The 22,933-nt window shown below is 46.0% G+C and overlaps 1 protein-coding gene across 4 annotated transcripts in view; it reads left to right on the plus strand.

Annotated features, from left to right (window-relative positions):
* The window catches only part of PFKFB1 (6-phosphofructo-2-kinase/fructose-2,6-biphosphatase 1), a 132,144-nt gene that overhangs the window by 90,155 nt on the left and 19,056 nt on the right, over positions 1 to 22,933 (plus strand). For all 4 annotated transcript variants that reach the window (XM_029607331.1, XM_029607350.1, XM_029607323.1 and 1 more), the window contains 5 exons: positions 8,810 to 8,866; positions 9,053 to 9,174; positions 9,568 to 9,775; positions 11,825 to 11,971; positions 12,663 to 12,767. In XM_029607331.1, the coding sequence (XP_029463191.1) occupies positions 8,810 to 8,866; positions 9,053 to 9,174; positions 9,568 to 9,775; positions 11,825 to 11,971; positions 12,663 to 12,767 (639 nt within the window). The remainder of the gene's footprint in view (positions 1 to 8,809; positions 8,867 to 9,052; positions 9,175 to 9,567; positions 9,776 to 11,824; positions 11,972 to 12,662; positions 12,768 to 22,933) is intronic.

Genomic DNA, 22,933 nt, shown 5'->3' on the forward strand with positions numbered 1-22,933 from the left:
CCATGCTATATGCTGCCTGGGACCTCTGGCCTGTTCTTCATTCATGCTGCCTGCCCCAACCTCTAGCCTGTTCACCGTTTCTACTATATGCAACCAGTATTGACCCACGCTTGCCTGGACTTACGCATTTGGAATGCCCTAAGGACCCACCTAAGATCTGTCGGCCCCTGGAAACCAAAGGCTCAATCTATGGGGAAAGGGGTTGGTATAGGCAAAACTCCTGTCCTTCTCGCCGCAGGGCCTCTCCGCTAGCTGACAGAGTGGACCTAGTGGGTTCACCCACTAGGTGGCACCAACCATCCCTCGGCAACAGGGGCCCACACTTCCGACAGGCTTTACATTATCCTGTTCAGCAGCATATAACTCAGCACAGAGGTCTTTAAAGACTCAACATATTGAGGAAAAGGATGTCAAGATTTTCCCATTTTTAGCTCCTTGTTTGAGCTTGGAATTATATTCCGCTTTAACTAAACTTGCTAATAATTTACCTGGTGTGTTGTCATATAGAAATAATTTATATTTAAATAAATGGATTGAACTGTGAGCCTTTGGTGTAATAAATTATTCAATAATCCAAATACAAAAACGTGTTAGAAGAAGATATTGAGGGAAAGTGATACTACCTGAATTATGCAGAATCCTCTTATAGATTCAATTTGTGCAATATAATCACTGTATACTAGGCACCCCCAGCTACATCAGCCTTCATTGCCTTATCAATAATCTTTGGTCATAGCAATATAGTCCCATTTTTTTAAAGTATGATTTTTCAATGCAAGTAAAAATTCAACTCATCTGAATATATCAGCGCTTCATCTATCCCGCATGAAGCAGAATCAGTAATCCTGACACATTTCCGCATGTTTTAATCTGCGTCAGGGTGGTCCTCAAAGTAGCAGTGTCAGCTTGAGTAACTTAGATCCATGGGCTCTTCAAATAGATGTTTCAGTTCACTATTACTGCATTTACATAAAGAAATTTAAACCTGCATCTTGACACTCCTTGGCTGGATCCGTGCTTGTACTATTTACAGAATTTGGGATTCTCTGTTGTGCCAAACTCTCAGTTTTGCTGGAAAAAGCAAGGCAAATTTAATTGTGTTCCATATATAGCTCTGAACAAAAAGGAGCAAATTCCTTTTGCCTTCTCGTGACCTCACTTGAACAATCATGAAGTATCAGTACCTTAATTCAGTAGTCCTGCAGGTCGTGATTTTTTCCAGTAATCCTGAAGGATCAAACTTTTATTATTTATTAACGTAGAAATAACCACTCGAGGCCAGGATTGTATTGTACTTTTCGGACCCAGCCTTTGTGCTCTTTCAAAGACCACTTTACCAAGCCATTCATTGAGCCCCAGCTCTTGCTTTAACCAGTTCTCCAACAGTTTAATCAAATCTTGGTCAGGAACTATTTCAGATATTCCTACAACGTGCAGATTGCTCTTTCTGAATTTAGTTTCCAGGTCCTCAATCTTGGCTGCTCTTTCCTTTGTGATCTTTTCCATTTGCTCAATTTTCTCCATAAGTAGATTGGCCACTGTTGTCAACAGGATGCTGGGCTTGATGGACCCTTGGTCTGACCCAGTATGGCATGTTCTTATGTTCTTAAGTTCCTTCATTTCATTTTCTGTGGTGGAAACTCGTGTCTTGACTCCATTAATGTGCTTAGCAATTTCTGTAATTGAATTATTTACTGTATCTATTTGGTCCAATATTTTTTTAATCTGCTCTCTGATTTGATAAAGCCTGCAATTAATGTGTTCTCAATGGCTGTAGTGAATTCTATGTTATGTTGTTGGACAAGGTGTTCCATAGGCTCTGAAATGGTTGACAACAAGTGAAATTTATTAACCCTTTTTGGTAGGTTAAGGAGCTTGCTGATGCTGTCACTAGTGACTAGGAACATATTCTTGATGGGAGGTTTGGGTTCAGTAATATGAAGGGTTTTGTTTGTGATAGGTAGTATAACTCGCACTTATTAATGGTCTCACTAGGAGATATAATTCACTGCTAATGTGTTAGCATTTATGTAGATCCTGGAATATTAAGTCTAGAGAGTGGTCAGTCTGGTAGGTAAGCATGTTGATTAACTAAGTGAGGCCCAGAACCTCTATGTCTCATTGAAAGCTGATAATGTTAACTTTGGGAGAGGCCTCAGCATGGTAGCTGAAATATCCTGGAATGAAGAATTTGTTGGTAGAGGTAGCAAAGTTGCAAAGGAGTTCTGAGTGTTGGCAGGCCCAGCACAACCGAGTGTGCAAACCATGCAATTGCACAGGGCGGCACACCTGGGGGGGGGGGGGGGGGGGGGGGGGAGGTGTTGGGAGCAAGGAGATGTCCATGCTACTGCCAGTGGACCTGATCCCACCAGCGGTAGAAGAAACAGGAGGCCCATGTGGCCGCCGGTGGACCCCATCCCACCGGCAGCAGAAGAATCAGAAAGCCCGTGCAGCTGCCAGCGGGCTCCATTCCAGCAGCAGGGAAAAAAGCCTGTCCTGTAGCTCCTCCTCAAGTGCTGGGACCGTGGTAATTCGACACTCACAATGCACGAGATGAGAATACAGGAAGTGCTAGCAACGCGAGTGTTTAATTACCATAGGGGCAGCATGCAGGAGGACATACAGAATGGCTGTTCTCTCCAATGAAGAAGATTCAGGCTGACGGCAGTAGCAGCGGAGGCAGGCAGGGTCCACGTAACCCTGGACCCTGCCTGCCTAGTTTGTATGTGTGTGATTGGGAGGTTACCTGAGATGGGTGTGTATATGTGAATGGGAGCTTGCCTGGGGAGTGTGGGTGTGAATGGGAGCTTGTCTGGGTTGTGTGTGTATGAGTGAATAGGAGGCTGCCTGAGATGGGGGTGTGTGTGTATAAATTGGAAGCTGCCTGGGATGAGTGGGTGTGAATGGGAGCCTGCCTGGGATGGGTGGGTGTGAATGGGAGCCTACCTGGGATGGGTGTGTGTATGTATGTGCACATGCATGCATGGGAGCCTTCCTGGGATGGGCAGGGGGATGGGTGTGAGAATGGGAGGCTGCCAGGCATTTGGGAGGATGTGAATGGGAGATTGTCTGGGGTCTGTGGGTGTGAATGGGAGCTACCTGGTTGTGTGTGTGTGTGTATGTATATATGAGAGAGAGAATGGGGCTGCAGGTGAATACCAACCTTCCAGCAGCTGAAATGAAGAGGAGGGCCCGGGACTGCTGGCAGATCCCAACCAAAGAAGAGCTAGAGATGTCTGTGAGTTTGTCTGAGAGGAAGTGCGCATGTGTGTGTGTAAATATAAGAAAGAGAGAAGAAAGTTTGTGCATCCCACGCCCACCAATCCACGACAATCTCAGGGTGACTAGAAATCAAAAGTTCCCAGGTATGGAGAGCTTGAATTTTTAAAATCCTTTTTAGTTTTATTTTTCAGGTGTTATTTAATGGGTCTACTGTTTTGAAATATTTTATTGGTGTTTGGGACATTTAAAAAAATTGTATGTGAGTTTTTATTTATTTGATCTTATATTTGTCATCTGTTTTGGAATATTATTATTAGCACCTCTTTCCTATTATGATTATGTATTTATTTTATTTCTTCATTTTGTTTGATGTTTGAGGAATAGTGAAGGCTCTGGTTTTTATTGTTGCACCACAAAGAGTCTGGCTTCTTGTGCTTTCCAGTTCAGGATTTGTCACGGTTATACTATTTCTACTTTATGGGGCGGATTTTAAAAGGGTTACGCACATAGGGGCGGATTTTAAAAGGAGCGCGAATAGCCTACTTTTGTTTGCGCTCCAGGCGCAAACAAAAATACGCTGGATTTTAGTAGATACGCGCGGAGCCGCGCGTATCTGCTAAAAACCTGGATCGGCGCGCGCAAGGCTATGGATTTTGTATAGTCGGTGCGCGCCGAGCCGCACAGCCTACCCCCGTTCCCTCCAAGGCCGCTCCAAAATCGGAGCGGCCTCGGAGGGAACTTTCCTTTGCCCTCCCCTCACCTTCCCCTCCCTTCCCCTACCTAACCCACCCGCCCGGCCCTGTCTAAACCCCCCCCTTACCTTTGTCGGGGGATTTACGCCTCCCAGAGGGAGGCGTAAATCCCCGCGCGTCAGCGGGCCTCCTGCGCACCGGGCCGTGACCTGGGGGCGGGTACGGAGGGCGCGGCCACGCCCCCGGGCCGCCCCGGGCCGTAGCCACGCCCCCATACCCGCCCCCAAAACGCTGCCGACACGCCCCCGAAACGCCGCGACGACCGGGCCCGCCCCCGACACGCCCCCGACACGCCCCCTCGGAGAACCCCGGGACTTATGCGAGTCCCGGGGCTCTGCGCGCGCCGGTAGGCCTATGTAAAATAGGCTTCCCGGCGCGCAGGGCCCTGCTCGCCTAAATCCGCCCGGTTTTGGGCGGATTTAGGCGAGCAGGGCTCTGAAAATCCGCCCCTTAATATACGCACGTAACCTTTTAAATCCCTCCTGCGCGTGCCGAGCCTATTTTGCATAGGCTCCGTGACACGTGCAAGCCCTGGGATGCACGTATGTCCCGGGGCTTAAAAAAGGGGGTGGGGAGTGGGCGGGGTGATCCAGGTTGGGGCGGGGACAGGGCCGGAGCCTCCAGGCACAGCGGCCATTTGCTGCTGTGCCCGTGATCGCGGGCCGGCCGTTGGCCAGCTCGCGTAACCTATGCCTGCCCGGAGGCAGGTGCAACTTAGTAGATAACAGTAATGGTGGGTTTTTAGGTAGGGCTGGGGGACGGGTTAAGTAGGGGAAGGGAGGGGAAGGTGGGGGGACGAAATGAAAGTTCCCTCCGAGGCCGCTCCGATTTCGGAGTGGCCTCGGAGGGAACGGAGGAAGGCTGCACGGCTCGGCGCGTGTTATAAAATCGGGGGTAGATTTGTGCGCGCTGGGTTGCATGCACAAATCTACGCCCTCGCGTAGGTTTAAAAATCTGGCCCTATGGTTGCTCTATTCTGGTTTCGATGAGGGTCTGTTTATGTTCTGCATGTGCGACTGAGGTGAGGTATTTTCCTAGTAGGAAGTGTATTAGTTTTGGAGGGTCAAGCTCACACACAACACACGTTACAATAGGCCTAAGACCATATGGGTTCCAATTGTGTTTTTACAGGATTTCTGGTTGGCATCACAGCAGTGCATGTAAATAATAATGTAAGTGATATTTTTACCTCAGAATAGGGTACTTTGATATTTTTCATGTAAAATCTTATTATAAATGCATAACTCTTAACTGTGTGTGTGGAATGGGCCAAGGGGGGAGCATTTTGCAAAAGGTTCGCCTAGGGCACCTAATGCCTGGGGGGGATGGTATCAGTTTTCAAAGTTTGTAACACTGAAGGGAGCTGGGATTTTTTTTGGTGGGCTCGGGACAGACAATGAATGAACAAGGGGGGGCAGCACAGTAATCGTTTTCACAGAGCAGCCAAAAACCTAGCATCGGTCCTGAGTGTTGGAAGAAGAAATCAGGCGATTATCTGATGGGCGATAGATTAGGACAACTTTAGGTCCCTCTTTGGAATTTCAGGATGAGGCAATCTTTTTTTTATTTTTTATTTATGCTTTTATATAATTACAAGCATCCACTTGTTAATGAAATATCCTACAATACAGGCTTGCAATACATACAGAAATAAAATATATATTGTAATCGTAAATAAACTGTTGTATTATAGTTAAATAGAAGAAATAACTGGAGAGCTTAAATAGGGCGATTAACAAATAGAAATATAACAAGAAGATATATAGTGACCTGAACAGTCCCCCCCACTATTCTTCATAATACACCAATACAGCGAGATTATGTGGGACCAGAATGTGAGTCAATGAACGCTCGTAGTTATATGGGGTCAAAAAATACGTAACGCTGCCCCTGGTACATCAAACAACATTTGCACGGAAATTGCAATTTAAAAGTTGCACCTTTCTGTAAGACTTCTCTTAAATCAAGAAAAGTTTTCCTTCTTAATTGGGTCTGTTTTACTAAATCTTGATAACACTGAACATTTTGTCCAAAGAATAAAGTTTGGTTGTTACTGAAATATTGCTTAAAGACATTATTTTTGTCCATTAGAAATGTAAATGTAACCAAAAGAGGTCTGCGGTAGGATACAGTCAGATCTTGTGATGAATTCAAAAGAGAGGTTATATCAGGTATATCCTGATCCACAGCAGTTTCACGGTTTTCTTCTATAGGATATAAATAATAAGCCTTTGAAACCACATGCTTGAGCTCTTCCGGGATCTTCAATACCTGAGAGACATACAACTTAAATAAATCAATAGGGGAAATATTTCTTAGGACTGGAAAGTTTAGAAATCTTAAGTTATGCGCTCTCAGTGCATTCTCAACCTTTTCAAGCCTTTTATTTACTTCAGTATCACTTTGAATCATTGCTGTATTTATTTTCTCAATTTCTAATACTCGTTTTTCCAGTCTCTCAATTTTATTATTTTGTGTCGTTATTTCAATGGCATTGTCCTTAACTTGTTGTTTTACCTCAATTACTTCTTTAGTTAGTCCCAATATTGCTTTTTATTTATTTTATTTTTATTTAGTCGCTTTTCTATACCGATATTAGTGTGAACATCATATCGGTTTACATCAAACTGCAGGTAGAAATTACAAAAAACAAGGGAGGGGTAACTGGGCTAAGAGAAAACAAAATATATAAATATATGTATACAAAGACAGGCAGAAACAGAAAAGGAAACAGGTTGCATAGAGGATAACATGATTTTGATTACATCGAAGGTTGCATAGAAGATAACATGATTACATCGTTACAAAATTATATCGTTAGATGGTAAAGACATGTCATAATTACATGGTTTCAGGGTTCAGGTCGATATCAATAATGGAATAATTGAAAGTGAGGAAAAGCAGGGGGGAAGGGGAAGAAGAGGGGGGGGGAGTCCTATTCTGGGTAAGCCTGTTTAAAGAGCCAAGTCTTTAATTTTTTTTTTTTTATTTGTTGGAACAAGGCTCAAGGCGGATGTTCACAGGAAGTTTGTTCCAGCAGGTGGGGCCAGCAATGGACAGCACTCGATCTCTTGTAGAAGATAGGTGTGCCTTTTTGAGGGAGGGAATATGGAGCATGCCATTACGGTTAGTTCGAGTGGGACAGCCGGATTGTAAGAAATGGAATGGTTCGTCAAGCCAGTTCGAGTTGTGTGTGTAGATGGATTTCTGAATGATAGATAAGGTTTTGAACAGGATGCGAGAGGGGATGGGGAGCCAGTGGAGATCTTTTTTTTTTTTTATAATTTATACTTTATTAATTTATATATTACTTGACAATACATTGCCATATTACAGTTCGGATGTCTCATACACAATGTAATTATAAAGTATTTATAAAAAGAAAATTGGGAAAACAATATAACATTCAATCAATCATATTTAAACCATATATTATCCCATTTTTTGACATCCTTTAAACAATGAAGTAAGCAAGAGTCAAATTCCAACTTGAGCTTACACCAAAGAAATTTACAATTAAATAAAGAAAAAACTGGGAGATCTTTGAGGATGGGGGTGATGTGGTCGGATTTGCATGCATGGGTGATGGCTCTTGCTATAGCGTTCTGCAGCATTTGGAGTGGTCTTATAGTGAAGTAGGGGAGGCCGAGAAAGAGGGAGTTACAGTAGTCAAGTTTGGATGAGAGGGATGCCTGAATTAAGGGATATCTCTGATTCAGCATTTGGAGTGGTCTTATAGTGAAGTAGGGGAGGCCGAGAAAGAGGGAGTTACAGTAGTCAAGTTTGGATGAGAGGGTTGCCTGAATTAAGGTATATCTCCGATTCAGGTAGTAGCGTTTTTTGCTGCGAGGGTTCCTGGCTCACTTCTTTGCCCACACCCACTGCTAGGCCGCCGCCATTTCCAGGACCAACGGATCTCATCCCTGCTACAAGGTTTAGCCCCAGTCCGCCCTCAGCTCCTCCAGGGTCTACCTTGTCTCCTTGCACTTGCATGGTAAGTCCTTCTCCATCTTGCTCGGGTGCTCTGGCCTCTCTCCGGTTTATCTCCGTTGGGCCCGCAGCACTCGGCAATTTCCTCTCCTCGTCGTGTCCTGGAGGCTCTGGCCTTATTAGTGATCCGGGGCTAAGAGATGTTTTGGTCGGGGAGGTAGGCTCTCGCTCCTGGGCTCTCTCCCCAGTGACCAAATCATCCGGTGTAAGCGGGGGTATAGTGGTGAAGAAGCTCCCAATCCTGGGCTGCAATGAATCCAGAGGAGTGGCGGAGCTCTCTCCACCCCTCACCCGGGCTTTACGCTTTGTATGGGGCATAATGAAACGAGTATGAAGAAAAAGAATCAGGAGCTCCTCTCGCTGCTACCATTCAGGTCGCCATCTTGGAAAGCTCTGCCCAGGATGAGGCAATCTGACTTGCCTGCTTGCTTGGTTGTGACCAGGTCAAGCACCAGGGATTCGTGGGAGATGACAGCTACACCCCCATTATTATCACTATTGCCAAATGGATACACTAGCTTTACCCCTTGCATCATGTTCTGCACTGAGATCTGAAGTTGCTCTCTTTTGTCAATTCAATGACTATGTCCAAGTTCAATTCTAGGGTTAAAGTGACCATAAATTAGAAATAGAAACATGCAGAGAAAAACTGACCTGGAAATTCAAGAAGCCAGACACTGTATGCAGTGCAACACTATAGAAATAGAGATGGCATTTCTTTTGCTGTCCTGCTGAGAGCTGCATTAGTCCGAGAGAGAAATCTGGACATAAGGGATACAGTGTATAATTGACCAGAGTTCCTTCAGGCCTGTAGGTAATGTTTGTTTTTTTTTAACCTTTCTCAGGTCTTCTTCATTGAGTCCATCTGTGATGACCCAGATATCATTGCTGAGAACATCATGGTACGCTGGGCCAAAGATCCCATTTTGCATTGCTGTCACCATTCCTTCTGAGTTCACTGGCAGAGATCTCGTCTGTCTTTCTCTCTCTGACCTTTCTCTCTGCCCCATCTCTCTCTCTCTCTCTCTCTGTGTCCCTCTGTTTTTCCTATCGCTCTTTTTGATCCCATGTCTCTCTCTCCTTGACAGCAAGTGAAACTCTCTAGTCCCGATTACAAGGACTGTGATCGTGAGGAAGTGGTGGAGGATTTTCTGAAGAGGATCGAATGCTATCAAATGTACTATGAGCCACTGGATGATGAGAGGGACTGGTGAGTATGGTGCATAGACCTCTGAGGTCACAGGGTGGAGAGGTGATGGGAATCCTTGCTCTGAGAGGGAGATGAGTGAGGTTCAGCTGACGTCCTTCCCTTGGTTTTACAGCTTCTGTCCCAGCTCTGGGCTACGGCAGGCAGAGTTCTCTTTCAGAGGAATCTTACTATTGTTGCTTGTACAGGATTGAAGCAATTGATGTTCGTTAAAGCTTTGTTGATGTGTCTTAGCTTCTGTCAGAGATGAGAGAGGAAGCATAGGCTGCTGCTTCCTACCCAAGGCTCCAAATATGTGTAGGAGGTAAAGCTACCTTTCCCTAGTGCATTTCCACCAACACCCCACACCCCTGCCTGGAGACAAGGCTATGATTCTGGGTCTCTCTTCTTTCATAGTGCCCTTTCTTACATTAAGATATTCAATGTGGGCAGCCGGTACCTTGTGAACAGGGTGCAGGACCACGTGCAGAGCCGCACGGTGTACTATTTGATGAACATCCACGTCACGCCACGCTCCATCTATCTGTGCCGCCATGGTGAGAGTGAGCTCAACCTGAAGGGAAGGATTGGTGGCGACTCAGGGCTTTCTGCCCGCGGAAAACAGGTACAGAGGGAAGAGGAGAACAAAAAGGGACATAGAGGAAGGGAGAGCAAAGGTCAAAGACAAAGTATGACAGAGAAATACAGATGGGGAGGGAAGGAAAGAGAGAGTGATGGAGGTGAAGGTAACAGAAGCCACAATGAGGTCCATATTCAAAAGCATTTAGCTGGATAACTCAAATTATCCAGCTAAATGAATATTTGGGCACTTATCTGGTTAAATTCTAGCCAGCTAATAAGTTAGTCAGCTAAGAACATAAGAAATTGCCATACTGGGTCAGACCAAGGGTCCATCAAGTCCAGCATCCTGTTTCCAACAGAGGCCAAACCAGACCACAAGAACCTGGCAAGTACCCAAACACTAAGAAGATCCCATGCTACTAATGCCAGTAATAGCAGAGGTCATTCCCTAAGTAAACTTGATTAATAGCAGGTAATGGACTTCTCCTCCATGAACTTATCCAAACCTTTTTTAAACCCAGCTACACTAACTGCACTAACCACATCCTCTGGCAACAAATTCCAGAGTTTAACTGTGCATCGAGTGAAAAATAATTTTCTCTGATTAGTTTTAAATGTGCTACTTGCTAACTTCATGGAGTGCCCCCTAGTCCTTCTATTATCCGAAAGAGTAAATAACCAATTCACTTTTACCCGTTCTAGACCTCTCATGATTTTAAACACCTCCATCATATCCCCCCTCAGCTGTCTCTTCTCCAAGACAACCCTAACCTCTTTAGTCTTTCCTCATAGGGGAGCTGTTCCATTCCCCTTATCATTTTGGTAGCCCTTCTCTGTACCTTCTCCATCGCAATTATATCTTTTTTTAAATGCAGTGACCAGAATTGCACACAGTATTCAAGGTGTGGTCTCACCATTGAGCGATACAGAGGCATTATGTTATGCGCCAAATACGCTTATGGCGCTTCTCCACGGTCACAAGAATACTATACTTAGATTTTGTAGAAAGTATAATTTTTTATTGAGCAATGTAAGTATTCTTGGGAGCTGCTGGCTGCCAGTTCTCTGATAAACTGACCAACCAGTATCTCGTCTGTATACATAAACTGATCCTTCTTTTATAGGTAAAATACAATACAGTACTAGGTCAGAAATTCTCAAGTTGTATGACCACCTGGAGTATAATTTGCATAGCTTGTCATGTCAACAGCATGACAAATAATCCCTAAATTACCCTGACCAGTTCTCCTCGTTTTTACTCGTCATAGTCCTTTCCAGATCATTTATAAATAAATTGAAAAGCACAGGTCTAAGTATAGATCCCTGAGACACTCCCTTTTCTACTTAGAAAATTGATCATTTAATCCTACTCTCTGTTTCCTGTCTTTCCTATCTTAGCCAGCTAAGTTAAAGGTGTTCTGGAGTGTAACTGGAAGAAGTTGAATTATCTGGCTTACTCCGATATTCAAAGTTAGCTGGCTAACATAGCTGGCTAAGTGTGATCGGGTCAAAGACTTATCCTAAAGTTAGCCACATAAACAGGCCAATGCAGTAAAGTGCGTGGGAGAGCTATGTTATCCCGCCTTAGTTTGATGGTACCCTGTCATAGAGTCCATCAAGCTAGGGTGATAGAACATAGTAGAAATGGCATCTTTGTGTGACTTTCCTCACTCCAAATCTTCACCGAGGTGTACTGTGCTGTTTGTACATCTCACTCTACATGAGAAACTGGCCTCTAAACCACCACCAACACCTCAGCTTGAGCTATTGGATGGCGCTCCTTTAGAGATATAAATAGTTGCACACTGTGAGGGCCTCCCTGAGGCTCTCTCTTTCTCTCTCCCTCCCTCCCTTCCCCCCCCCCCACAAGACGAGAAAATAAGAATTATTGCGGGGTGCGATAAGTTTACCATACTACTATTGCGAAGCAGTATGGTGTGGTGTGGTAATTCTAAAATTTCCCTAAACACACCCCTTTTTCTTATTGTGGGGATTATACATGCGTTAATACATTTTGATGAATCTAGGGGTAAGTTTGCTGTATATAAATATATATATATGTGACATTAAAAGTCTCTCTTTCATTTCTCAGTTTGCGCAAACGATGGGCAGCTTTATTCGCTCACAGAACATCCCTGAACTGAAGGTGTGGACGAGCCACATGAAACGCACCATCCAGACAGCAGAGTCACTGGGCGTTCCCTATGAGCAGTGGAAGGCCCTGAATGAGATCGATGCAGTGAGTGTGTGTCCTGTGTCAGAATCAGAGCTTTGAGCTGATGACCCTTGGCCCTTTATGAAACATGGGGCTGTGGGTTCTTGGGTCAGCACCCTCTACTCTTGTCCTTTTCTCTTTCCCACTTATCAGTGTAACCAGAGTTTTAAAAATGAACGTGCCTACTTGCCTGGGACCAGTGCATTTTATTAGCTGGTGGACCCAGAGGTGAGGGGAGACAGCAGAAACATCTACAGGAGAGGAAGCAATTTCAGCTGTGATCCCAGTTCTGGAAGGGGGGAGGGGGGAGGAAGGACGTTAGATGGCTGGGAGTGGAGACTGAGAAGAAAAGAGACTGAGAGGCCTGAAAAAGGGAGAGAGGAGAGCGAGAGGGCTGCAGGAAGTAGGGAGAAGGGGAAAGAGAGTGAGAGGGAAGCAGAAGAAGAAAAAGTGAGGGGAGAAGGAAGGAAGAAAAGAGAATGAGGGAATACGGAAGGAGAGAAAAGAAAGTGATGGCAGAGTGGGAAGAGGGCTGCAGGGTGGGGAGTGGAAGATAGAAAAGGATGTCTCAGGGGTGGGGTGCAAGGGGGGAGTGCACTCACCAGTGAAGAAATGCAGTCACCAAAACAAATTATTGATGGGGAAGTGCATTTTGTCCCTGAAGGAATGTTAGAATCTTAGTGTAACTCTGGAGGTCTCTTGTGCTCTGTGTCAGGGGGTGTGCGAGGAGATGACTTACGAGGAGATCCAGGAGTACCACCCAGAGGAGTTTGCCTTGCGAGACCAAGATAAATACCGGTATCGCTACCCTAAAGGCGAGGTATGTGATAATCAGCACAGCACAGGCAGGCAGTGTAACACGCGTGTCACTTATGACAGACAGGAAGTGTGTAATATGTGTGTCACTGTTGGTGTTTGAGGTACTTGTGGGTGGATCCTTGGGCCGGTGGCAGATGACCACACCCACAGGGGAAGATCCCGAGAGGGACCACCGGTCAGGCTCAGAGTTAGGAGACAGACACACACTAGTTCTTTTATTAAACAGTATATTGAACCACCAGAGGTGGCAGTAGTGAGCTCAAAGTGCCCGGCTGGGCTGTAGTCCCTCAGATACTGGAACAGCGATCCCTGGAGCTGAGCTGTAGAGAAACTGAATATAGTGAGGATGCAGGGTATGCAAGTTCTGGAACAGAACCTGATGGTAACACTCACACAATAGTCTCTAGCAGTAGTCCAGGTGATGGAATGAATTAGGCCCTCGAGGAGCGAGTACCTGGTTCCAGGGAAAGCTCTGAGAGAGAGATGGTAACTCACTGGTGTAGTAGGCAGCGATGACTTCCAGGCAGAATAAGTATTCAGCAACCAGTCCGGGAACATGGGCCCTCGAGGAGCGAGTACCGGTTCCTGACTGTGACCTGAAAAACAAAGAGAGAGCGAAGCCCCCGAGAGCGGGTACCCCTGGTAAGTCCGAGGAGGCAGAGCAGCTTAGGTAGAGTAACACTTGCTAACTCAATTAATTAGCGATTTCTGAGACTTTATATATCCAGTACGGATGACGTCATCTCAGAGGGACGCCCCTGAGGTTCGCGCCACTGCTGGTACATCAGTCGGGGCTGCGCCGCGCGCGTGCGCATCCTTAGGCTCTTGTGAATCATGGCGGTTTGCAGCGTCGAGGCGTTCCGGGGACACCGGAGGGAGTCGGTAGAATGACGTCGTGGCAGCCAACCTTCCATTAGAGCAAGAGGGACTCGCCGAGGAGGTAAGGAGGGCGGAGTGCAGACGTCGAGCAGCGACGGTCGCAACAGTCACTGATCACAGACGAGTGATGTGCAATGGGAGTTATTGCCTTCAGACTGAGTAGCCTTTACAAAAGAACTGGACACTACAGAATAGGCTGTTCAAAAGCTGAGTGATAAGTGCATTAAGTATGGAATTATTTACAGGTCTTAGGGAACCTTCCGTCAAAGGATTTTTTCACTTCTGCTGCCTCTGCAGGAGGAGTCCCAGTCCAGTTTCTCCTGGTGATTTTCTCAGGCCTTTTTGGAGCTGGGTGAGGAGTTAGAGATTCCAAATTAGGTGGGAGTGATCACCGATGCCAGCCTGACAGGATGGGGAGCCATAGATCAGGGGCAAACTATGAAAGGCTGATGGTCAGCAGAGAAAACCTTGGTGGTCTATCACTTGATGGGAGGCTCGAGTGGATTGCAAGGCATTACAGTGTTTGCTTCCTCTTGCATGAGCGGGCAGTGAGAGTCCTTTTGTACAATGCAACAGCAGTGAGCAGAGCAACACCTGACAGCTTTGATGGCGTCCCACATTGCCAAGGTGAACAACATTCAGGTGGATTTTTCCAGTTAGCAGGGGTTAGATCCCAGAGAATGGGAGTTGACAGAGGAAGCAATGCTCCTCATTCGTGCCAAGTGGGGCTATTCCCCAGATGGATTTGATAGTATTGAGGCAGAACACCAAGGCATACTACCTTTTCAGTCGCAGATGGGAGAGTGGAGCAGAGGGAATTGACACTTTGTTTCTACCATGGCAGCCAGGGATCCTTCTATACATTTTCCCTCCGTGGTCCATGGTGGGAAGCCTGTTACAATGGATAGGAAGACTCCTAGGCAAGATGATTCTCGTGGCTCCAGAATGCCATGTCAGCCATGGTTTGCAGATCTGGTAAATTTGGCAGTGGATGGACCGCTATGGTTCGGACATCTTCAAAGGTTCTTTGACAGGACTAATCTTCTTGGATCAAGCAGATTGCCTCTGTCTCACAGTCTAGCTATTGAAAGGAATCATTTGAGACAGAAGGGATATTCCAAGGAGGTCATTACCACTTGCTACAAGCTAGATGACCTTCCACTTCCTTGGCTTATATTAGGGTATGGAGGGTGTTTGAGACATGGTATCTTGAGGAGACCATTGAGCTACTCAAGCTTCAGTTTCGCATATTCTGGCATTTTTTGCAAAGGGGTCTGATGAAGGGACTGGCCTTTAATTCCCTCTGAGTGCAGGAGGCAGCCTTAGGCTGTATTCATGGTAAGGTACAGGGTATGTCCCTGGCTTCACATCCGGATGTGGTTCATTTTCTTCACGGGGCAAAGCCTTTGCAACCCCAATGAGAAAGGTATGTCCTTTGTGGAATCTTAATATGGTGCTGTGGGTGCTCTGTGGAGGTCCATTTGAACTGTTGAAGAGGGTGTCTCTAAAAGATCTCACCTTGAACGTAGTCTTTTGGTGGTTATTTGTTCAGCCAGAAGGATTTCACAGTTTCAAGTCTTACCATGTAGGGACCCCTTTCTTCAGATTTTAGAGACAGGCATGTCATTGCACACAGTGCCTTCCTTTCTGCCAAAGGTAGTATCTGTCTCTTGCCTCGGTCAAATGGTGGAGCTTCCTGCTATTCCAAATTTGGATTCAGCGATGCCACATGCAAGGGAGCTTCAGCTGTTAGACATATGTTGGAAATTATTGAGGTATCTTAAGATTACTAACAGTTTTAGAGGTCGGATCTCCTGGTCGTTCTATGGAATGGACCAAAGAAAGGGAGTAAAACTTCCAAGGCTACTGTTGCGCAGTGGCTGAAGGAGACATTTGGATTGGCAAACATTTGTAGGGGGTCGACCAGTTCCTGAGAGACTGCGGCCCATGCTACTAGGGCACAGACAACCTCATGGCTGAGTGTCAGCTAGTTTCCCCACAGAAGATCTGTCAGGCAGCTACTCGGGCTTTGCTACACACTTTCACCAGACATTACTAGCTGGAGGTCAGGGCGTTGGGATCCTTTGGTTTTCATGAGCATGTACTGTGAGTGGCTCTGTCATGTTCCTGCCCAGTTTAGGAGAGCTTGGGTGCATCTCATGTGTCTGGACTGATCTGGGGTATGAACAGGAAAGGAAAATTGGTTGTTACCAGCTAATTTTAATCCTGGAATACCCCAGATCAGACCAGAGCCCTGCCAGTTCGGGAAAGCCCACTCTTGCTTTCAGTGTGTAAATAGTACAGAGTTGGTTGCTGGTTGGAAAGTTCTATCACCCATACTTGTCAGAAGAGCTCTAGTTCAAAGGGCTCCGCCTTCCTCCTGCTCAGTTTAAGAGAGGGGTTGAAGTTAGTGTTTACAGTTAATCTCATTTTGGCTTGGGTACAGATCATACTGAGGTACTGAAGATGGCACATTAGGTTAAGTAGCAGTGTTAAGCAAAGCTTTTCTTCTCTGTCTCCATCTGCTGGTTGGGAGGCAAAACCCATGTCTGGACTGATCTGTGGTATTTCAGGAATGAAAATTAGCAGGTAAGAACCAAATTTTCCTTTTGACCTCATGAATCATTTGTTTGCCATGCCGGGACTTAAAATATGTCCTTGTGGCTGAAAAATGGCTTCTGAGAATATCCTTCTGAAGTATTACCACTGCCTAAGTTCAGACCATTTATTTATTTTTATTGATTTAAAATTATTTATATCCCATGTCTTCCAGAATGTTCGGGGCGGGTTGCAAAGCCACATACAAAATTATAAAATAAAAATAGTAAATAATTAACATAACAAACTGACAATAACTGATAACTAGGCAGAAAAAGATATCACCTGCAGAAAGCCTCAAATGATTGATATATTACTGACAGATGGAAACTGAGGAGGCTAATCTGCAATCTCAAATGCTTGCTTGAATAAAAATGTTTTAAGTGCTCGCTTGAACATTTTTGGTTCACTGATGCTCTTAATTTTGAGGGTAGAGAGTTCCAAAAGACCGATCCTGTGATGGACAAACACCATGATGTCCCAAACTCCCCACACTGCGAGAGAATGTCACCAAAGGCTAGATACCAGAGGAGCTTAAAAATGAGAGAGCTGGTGTTCTTGATTTCAAACTCACCCATGCCTTTCAAGAGTCACAAGGCTCATGGCATTTCCATGTAAGAAGTTAGATGTCATTTGACACCAAGGAGCAAGTTCTTTTCAAGTAGCTCTGGAAAGGAGGCATGCTGAAGAAAATATCTGCCAAAGAATAATCACACCTCAAAGAAGCTAGATCCTATACTGCTGTGACCCTCAACATAGGAATCCTCCAGCTAGGATAAGCTACCACCACAAAAGCTCCAGATCCCTAAGACTCATTAAGTGTCTGCACAGAAAGATCTGGTGCAAACTTTCTGTGCAGAAACATGGGATAGAGCTGGGAGTGATACACTCAACACAGAAGGCCTGCTTAGAGCAGACAGACTCAACGAACAAGAGCATATACTCTGCACAAGAAATATTTCACTGTGCAGAAGGATTTAGTGCAGTCTACCTTGGGGCTGACTTCAGCTTCAGTGCTCTGTCATATGCTAGTTCCAGATATAGGTGGGGACCACCCAAGGAAGGTCCTGGTGTGGAGTGAAGTTCCAGCTTTTGTCAATTCCATCATGAATAAATTCTGGGAGAAGTTTGTCAAAAGCTTCTTCAAAGACATGCTAAAGTCTTTTTTATGAAGCAAGTAGTGACACCAGTATTAGAGGTTTTCTGGGATTAGTCCTCCTTGCAGCCATTGAAAGGACCTTTCACCAATCAAATTTCTATGGGAATTATTCCATTGTGAGAGGAATGGCCGAGTTAATTGATTTTACCAGCTCAAAACATGGAGATGATCCTAATCTACCAGATCTAACAGGTGTCTGTTCAATGAGTGGACCATGACCATAGACTTTGCAGTTATTGAGCATTTGTGGGAAAATTTTCCATATTGGTCAGACAAAGTCTATAAATCTTCCATTGGATTTTTCCCCTTCTTTATCAAGGAGTACCTTACTACCAGAAGACCATACATATCTGAAGTTTGCCAGGAAGATATCTAAAGAGGTTCCTTTTCCCATCCAAGAGGACAAAAAGCCTAGAACAGATGTGTTTAGTCTTTTACACTGCATTGACACTCCTAAAGATACAGTTGTGGTGCCCGTACACAGGATGCCTCAGGAACTCCAAACAAGGATATGGCAGAGCCCGATATCTTGTGCTCATATGACACAGAAATTAGATGTTAAGTGTAAAGTGCAGCCAAGCTCAATGCAGTGTAGCAAAGTGCTCTGGAGAACACTCCAACACCCTACCTGGTAAAGATGCTAAGACAGATCTGTAGGCAAAATAGGTGTTAAAGGAGCATTGCTTAGCTTGAGAATTAAGGAGCAGTGTGTGAACCAGTGAATCCAAAAGCTGAAGCTATTCTCTTATTCTCTGCAAAGGAGAACACAAACAGGTTCCTGGACCAGCTATATGATACTGAAGGGTGTGGTAAAGCACAATTGCTTACTTGTAATGTGTGTTCCCTGTGGATAGCAGGATACTTACTCCTCACATGTGTAACATCAACAGATGGAGCATGGGTCAGAGATAATATTTTACAGCTCTGAAGCTCTTTAACACACTCTAATGAACATATGCAGGACTTCCCACATCACAGTGGCCACATGGAGAGTCTCTCAGTTTGATATTTAGCTATTAAAAGATCCAATTATAGGGGGCAGGTGGATTTTATGAGGACTAAGTATCCTACTGTCCTTGGAGAACATCTGTTATAGGTAAACAGTGCTGCTTTCACCAAGGGCAAACAGAATACAATCATTGTCCTCACACAGGGGAATCATTAGCTACAGGCTGTGTTCAACAAAAAACGAAAATAAAACTTGCCAACAGGCAAAAATGGTGATTTTTGAAGGCAAGTCTGGCTTCTTGAGATTTTCAGTTCAGTTTTGTCTGCATGTTTTTATTTATATTTTTATGGTCATTTTTATTCTGGTGGGAGTCTGTGTTTTGCATGGATGTCTGCCAACTGACATAAGTGAGAAAAGACAGGATGATCTGAGAATAGCACTTTGTCACTGGCCCAGAATGTGAGGACTTGGATTTCACTGGTGTGAGCAAGATGGGCTTTAGCATAGTCTGGAATGTGTTCTGGAATCTTAGTCTGTACTGTATTATGGTCCTAAAAGACATGTTTAAGCAGATTAAATATGACGTGAGAAAATGTACAATGTATAGAGAATGGAACTGTTCACTGTGGTGATCTATGATGTATATTTTGGTATTGCAGGCAGAGCATCTTTTGAAACCATGGCTGTGCCTGCAATACCAAAATAAAGAGGGCCCTTGCCAGGTTAAACAAAAAATGTTTTTTTAATCCATCTTGGAACCAATGCCCTTGCTGGAAACAACATCCAAGCTGCACAGAGAGATTTCCAGACTCTGGGCAAGCAGATTAGGCCCATGGTGAAGACTATTGCCTTTTCAGAAGTGTTACCTGTTCATGGAAAGGGGAAGGAGAGGCTAAACCATATTGATTACTTCAATGCATGGCTCAAAACCTGGTGCAAGGAAGAAAGGTTTGGATATATTGGGGGCTGGGGCCATGTATGGAACAGTAAGAGGCTCTATGTCAAAGATGGTTTACATCTGTCTGTAATTCAAACAATGGTTCAACTGGTCAATCTTACACTGCCAAAGTCAACACAAAGTTTCATATGTGGGCCCCTTACTCTCAGGGTCTGTAATCACTTCAGACTCTAATCTGGTATAGGGTCACCTTTACTTTATTATTGTAACAACAACTTTTCTCATTTCTTTATGTCCACTTTTTTTGTATCCATTTTTTTAAAAGACCATTCTTTCACTGCATGCTACTGGATTATTAGTGCCGCCTCTAGATCAAAAAAAATTTTACACCAACTTTGGTTCAGATTAATATATATGCCAAACAAGCCAAGAACTTCAAGTTCTTGGCTTGTCCCGCATAGGAAGCTTGTTAATAAAATGAGAAGCTTGGGAGTGAGCACCAAAGTGGTGGCGTGGATTACAAACAGGTTGACTGATAGGAGACAGCGTGTAATGGTAAATGGAACCTACTCTGAAGAGAGAGCCATGTTAAGTGGAGTGCCACAGATATCGGTGTTGGGACCGGTTCTGTTCAATACCTTTGTGAGCGACATTGCGGAAGGGATAGATTGTATATGTTGATTTGCAGATTTGTAACATAGTGGACACACCTGAAGGAGTAGAGAGAATGAAAAGAGATTTAAGAAAGCTGGAAGAGTAGTCAAAGATTTGGCAGCTGTGATTCAATGCCAAGAAGTGCAGATACATGCATCTGGGATGCGGTAATCCAAAAGAGCTGTATGTGATTGGGCGGGGGGGAGGGGAAGACTGATGCGCACGGACCAAGAGAGGGATCTTGGGGTGATAGTGTCTGGGGATCTGAAGATGGTGAAGCAATGTGACAAGGTGGTAGCTAAAGCCAGATGAATGCTGGGCTGCATAGAGAGAGGAATAACCAGTAAGAAAAACGAGGTGATGATGCCCTTGTACAGATCCTTGGTGAGGCCTCACCTGGAGTATTGTGTTCAGTTCTGGAGCCTGTATCTCAAAAAGGATAGAGACAGGATGGAGGCGGTCCAGTGAAGGGTGACGAAAATGGTGCGGGTTCTGTATCAAAAGATCTAGGAGGAAAGGCTGAAGAATCTGAGTATGTATACCCTGGAAGAGAGGAGATGCAGGGGAGATATGAAACAGACCTTTAGATTCCTAAAAGATTTCAGCAATGTATGGACTTTGAACCTTTTCCATTGGAAAGAAAACAATAGAACTAGGGGTCATGAAATGAAACTCCAGGGGGGCAACTCAGAACCAACGTCAGGAAATATTTCTTCACAGAGAGGATGGTGGAGGCCTGGAATGCCCTTCCGGAGGAGGTGGCGAAGAAGAAAACAATCAAAGAATTCAAAGGAGCATGGGATAAACACTGTGGATATTTAAAGGCTAGAAGACAGAAATGAGATAAGCGTGCAGGGAGGTAACTTGCTGGTACCGCAGTTACTACCCTTAGCAGAAGGCATGGAGATTACAATCCTTAACCAATATGCTGTTAGTATGTTTACCATTTAATGCAACTGCAATATTGTTCCCTGCTTAAACAGCAGGAGGATAAAAGAAAATTATTCCTTACCTGCTAATTTTCGTTCCTGTAGTACCATGGATCAGTCCAGACAGTGGGTTATGTCCCCAATCCAGCAGATGGAGTCAGCCAAAGCTTTGAGGGGGCGTCACCAGGAGTGCTACTACCCCCTCTGCAGGAGTTCAGTATCGAGAATATCCAAGCCCGAGTAAAACAAGAACCCCAACATTGGATCAAGTTTAATAAACGGCAAAAAATCAGCCGAAGAACGTAGACAACAAAACCGTACCCTTCCCACCAACGGGTGGGGGGACGAAAGGTCAGCGTGTCAACCCCAACACAGAACTGTGAAAAGAACAGAGACCTGAGTAATCGTGAGAGACAGCAAAGACTACCGTCCCGTATGAGAAAAATGGAGTCGAGCAGGAATAGGACCCAAAATGCGGTGGGCGTCTGGACTGATCCATGGTACTACAGGAACGAAAATTAGCAGGTAAGGAATAATTTTCTTTTCCCTGTACGTACCTGGATCAGTCCAGACAGTGGGATGTACCCAAGCGTCCCTAAACCGGGTGGGGACCTGCGAGACCCGCTCGTAGAACCTGCTCACCAAAGTGTCCAAAGACCGAGGAAGCGAGGTGAAGACGATAGTGTCTGGAGAACGTGTGTAACGATTTCCAGGTAGCTGCCCTACAGATTTCTTGAGAGGAGACCGAGCGGGTCTCCGCCCAAGAGGCCGCCTGAGAGCGTGTAGAATGCGCGACAATACCTGGCGGGGGAGTCCGTCCCACCCCAATGTAGGAAGCGGCAATGCCCGCCTTCAACCATCTGGCAATGGTCGTCTTCGAGGCCTGAGCTCCCTTCCGAGGACCGGACCAGAGGACGAAGAGATGGTCAGAAGTCCGGAAAGCATTCGTAGCCTCCAGATAGAGGTGCAGGGTGCGCTTGACGTCCAGAAGCCGGAGAGACCTCGGTTCCGAAGAGGAGAAGGAAGGAAGCTCCACCGTCTGATTCACATGGAAGGCGGACACCACCTTCGGGAGAAAAGAGGGAACAGTGCGAATCGAAACCCCGGAGTCCGAGAACCGGAGGTAGGGTTCCCTGCACGACAGGGCCTGCAGCTCCGAGATGCGCCGAGCGGAGCAGATAGCCACCAGAAACACCGTCTTTAGAGTGAGATCCTTGATCGTCGCATTCCGCAGTGGTTCAAACGGAGGTCCCGACATGGCCCGTAGCACTAGGTTGAGACTCCAGGAGGGACAAGGATTCCGCACCGGAGGCCGCATGTGTTTGACCCCTTTGAGAAAACGGAGAACATCCGGGTGCTGTAGCCGGGAACCCCCGTCCCGCAAGAGCGAGCCAAGGGCGGCCACCTGAACCCGGAGAGAGTTGTATGCAAGACCCTTGTCCACCCCTGCCTGCAGGAACTGAAGAATCTGAGGAACCGAAGCCTCAGCGGGACTCGTGTCCAGTCCGGCACACCACAGCTCGAACACCTTCCAGACTCGCACATAGGCTACCGACGTCGAAGTCTTCCGAGAACGCAGCAGTGTTGAGACTACCGCCTCCTGGTAGCCCCGGCGCCGGAGGCGGCGCCTCTCAAAAGCCAGGCCGCAAGACAGAAGAGTTCTGCCTGGTCGAAAGATACCGGGCCTTGGTGAAGGAGGCGGGGGAGATGTCCTAGACGGATGGGTCCGTCGATCACCAGTTGAATCAGGTCCGCAAACCAAGGTCGTCTTGGCCACTCCGGGGCGACGAAGATCACCGGTCCCTGGTGGACCTCTACGCGGCGGATTAGTCTTCCCACCAGTGGCCACGGCGGGAACGCGTAAAGGAGCAGGTTGGTCGGCCACGGGAGTACGAGAGCGTCCACGCCCTCCGCTCCCCGCTCTCTCCGGCGGCTGAAGAACCGGGGAGCCTTGGCGTTTCGTGCGGACGCCATGAGGTCGAGGTGGGGGGATCCCCACCGCCGAACGAGCAGCTGCATCGCCTCGTCGGAGAGGGACCATTCCCCGGGGTCCAGAAACTGACGGCTGAGGTAATCGGCCTGTATGTTGTCCACGCCCGCG

The sequence above is a fragment of the Rhinatrema bivittatum genome, chromosome 1 (assembly GCF_901001135.1).
Source record: "Rhinatrema bivittatum chromosome 1, aRhiBiv1.1, whole genome shotgun sequence".
Classification (NCBI taxonomy): Eukaryota; Metazoa; Chordata; class Amphibia; order Gymnophiona; family Rhinatrematidae; genus Rhinatrema; species Rhinatrema bivittatum.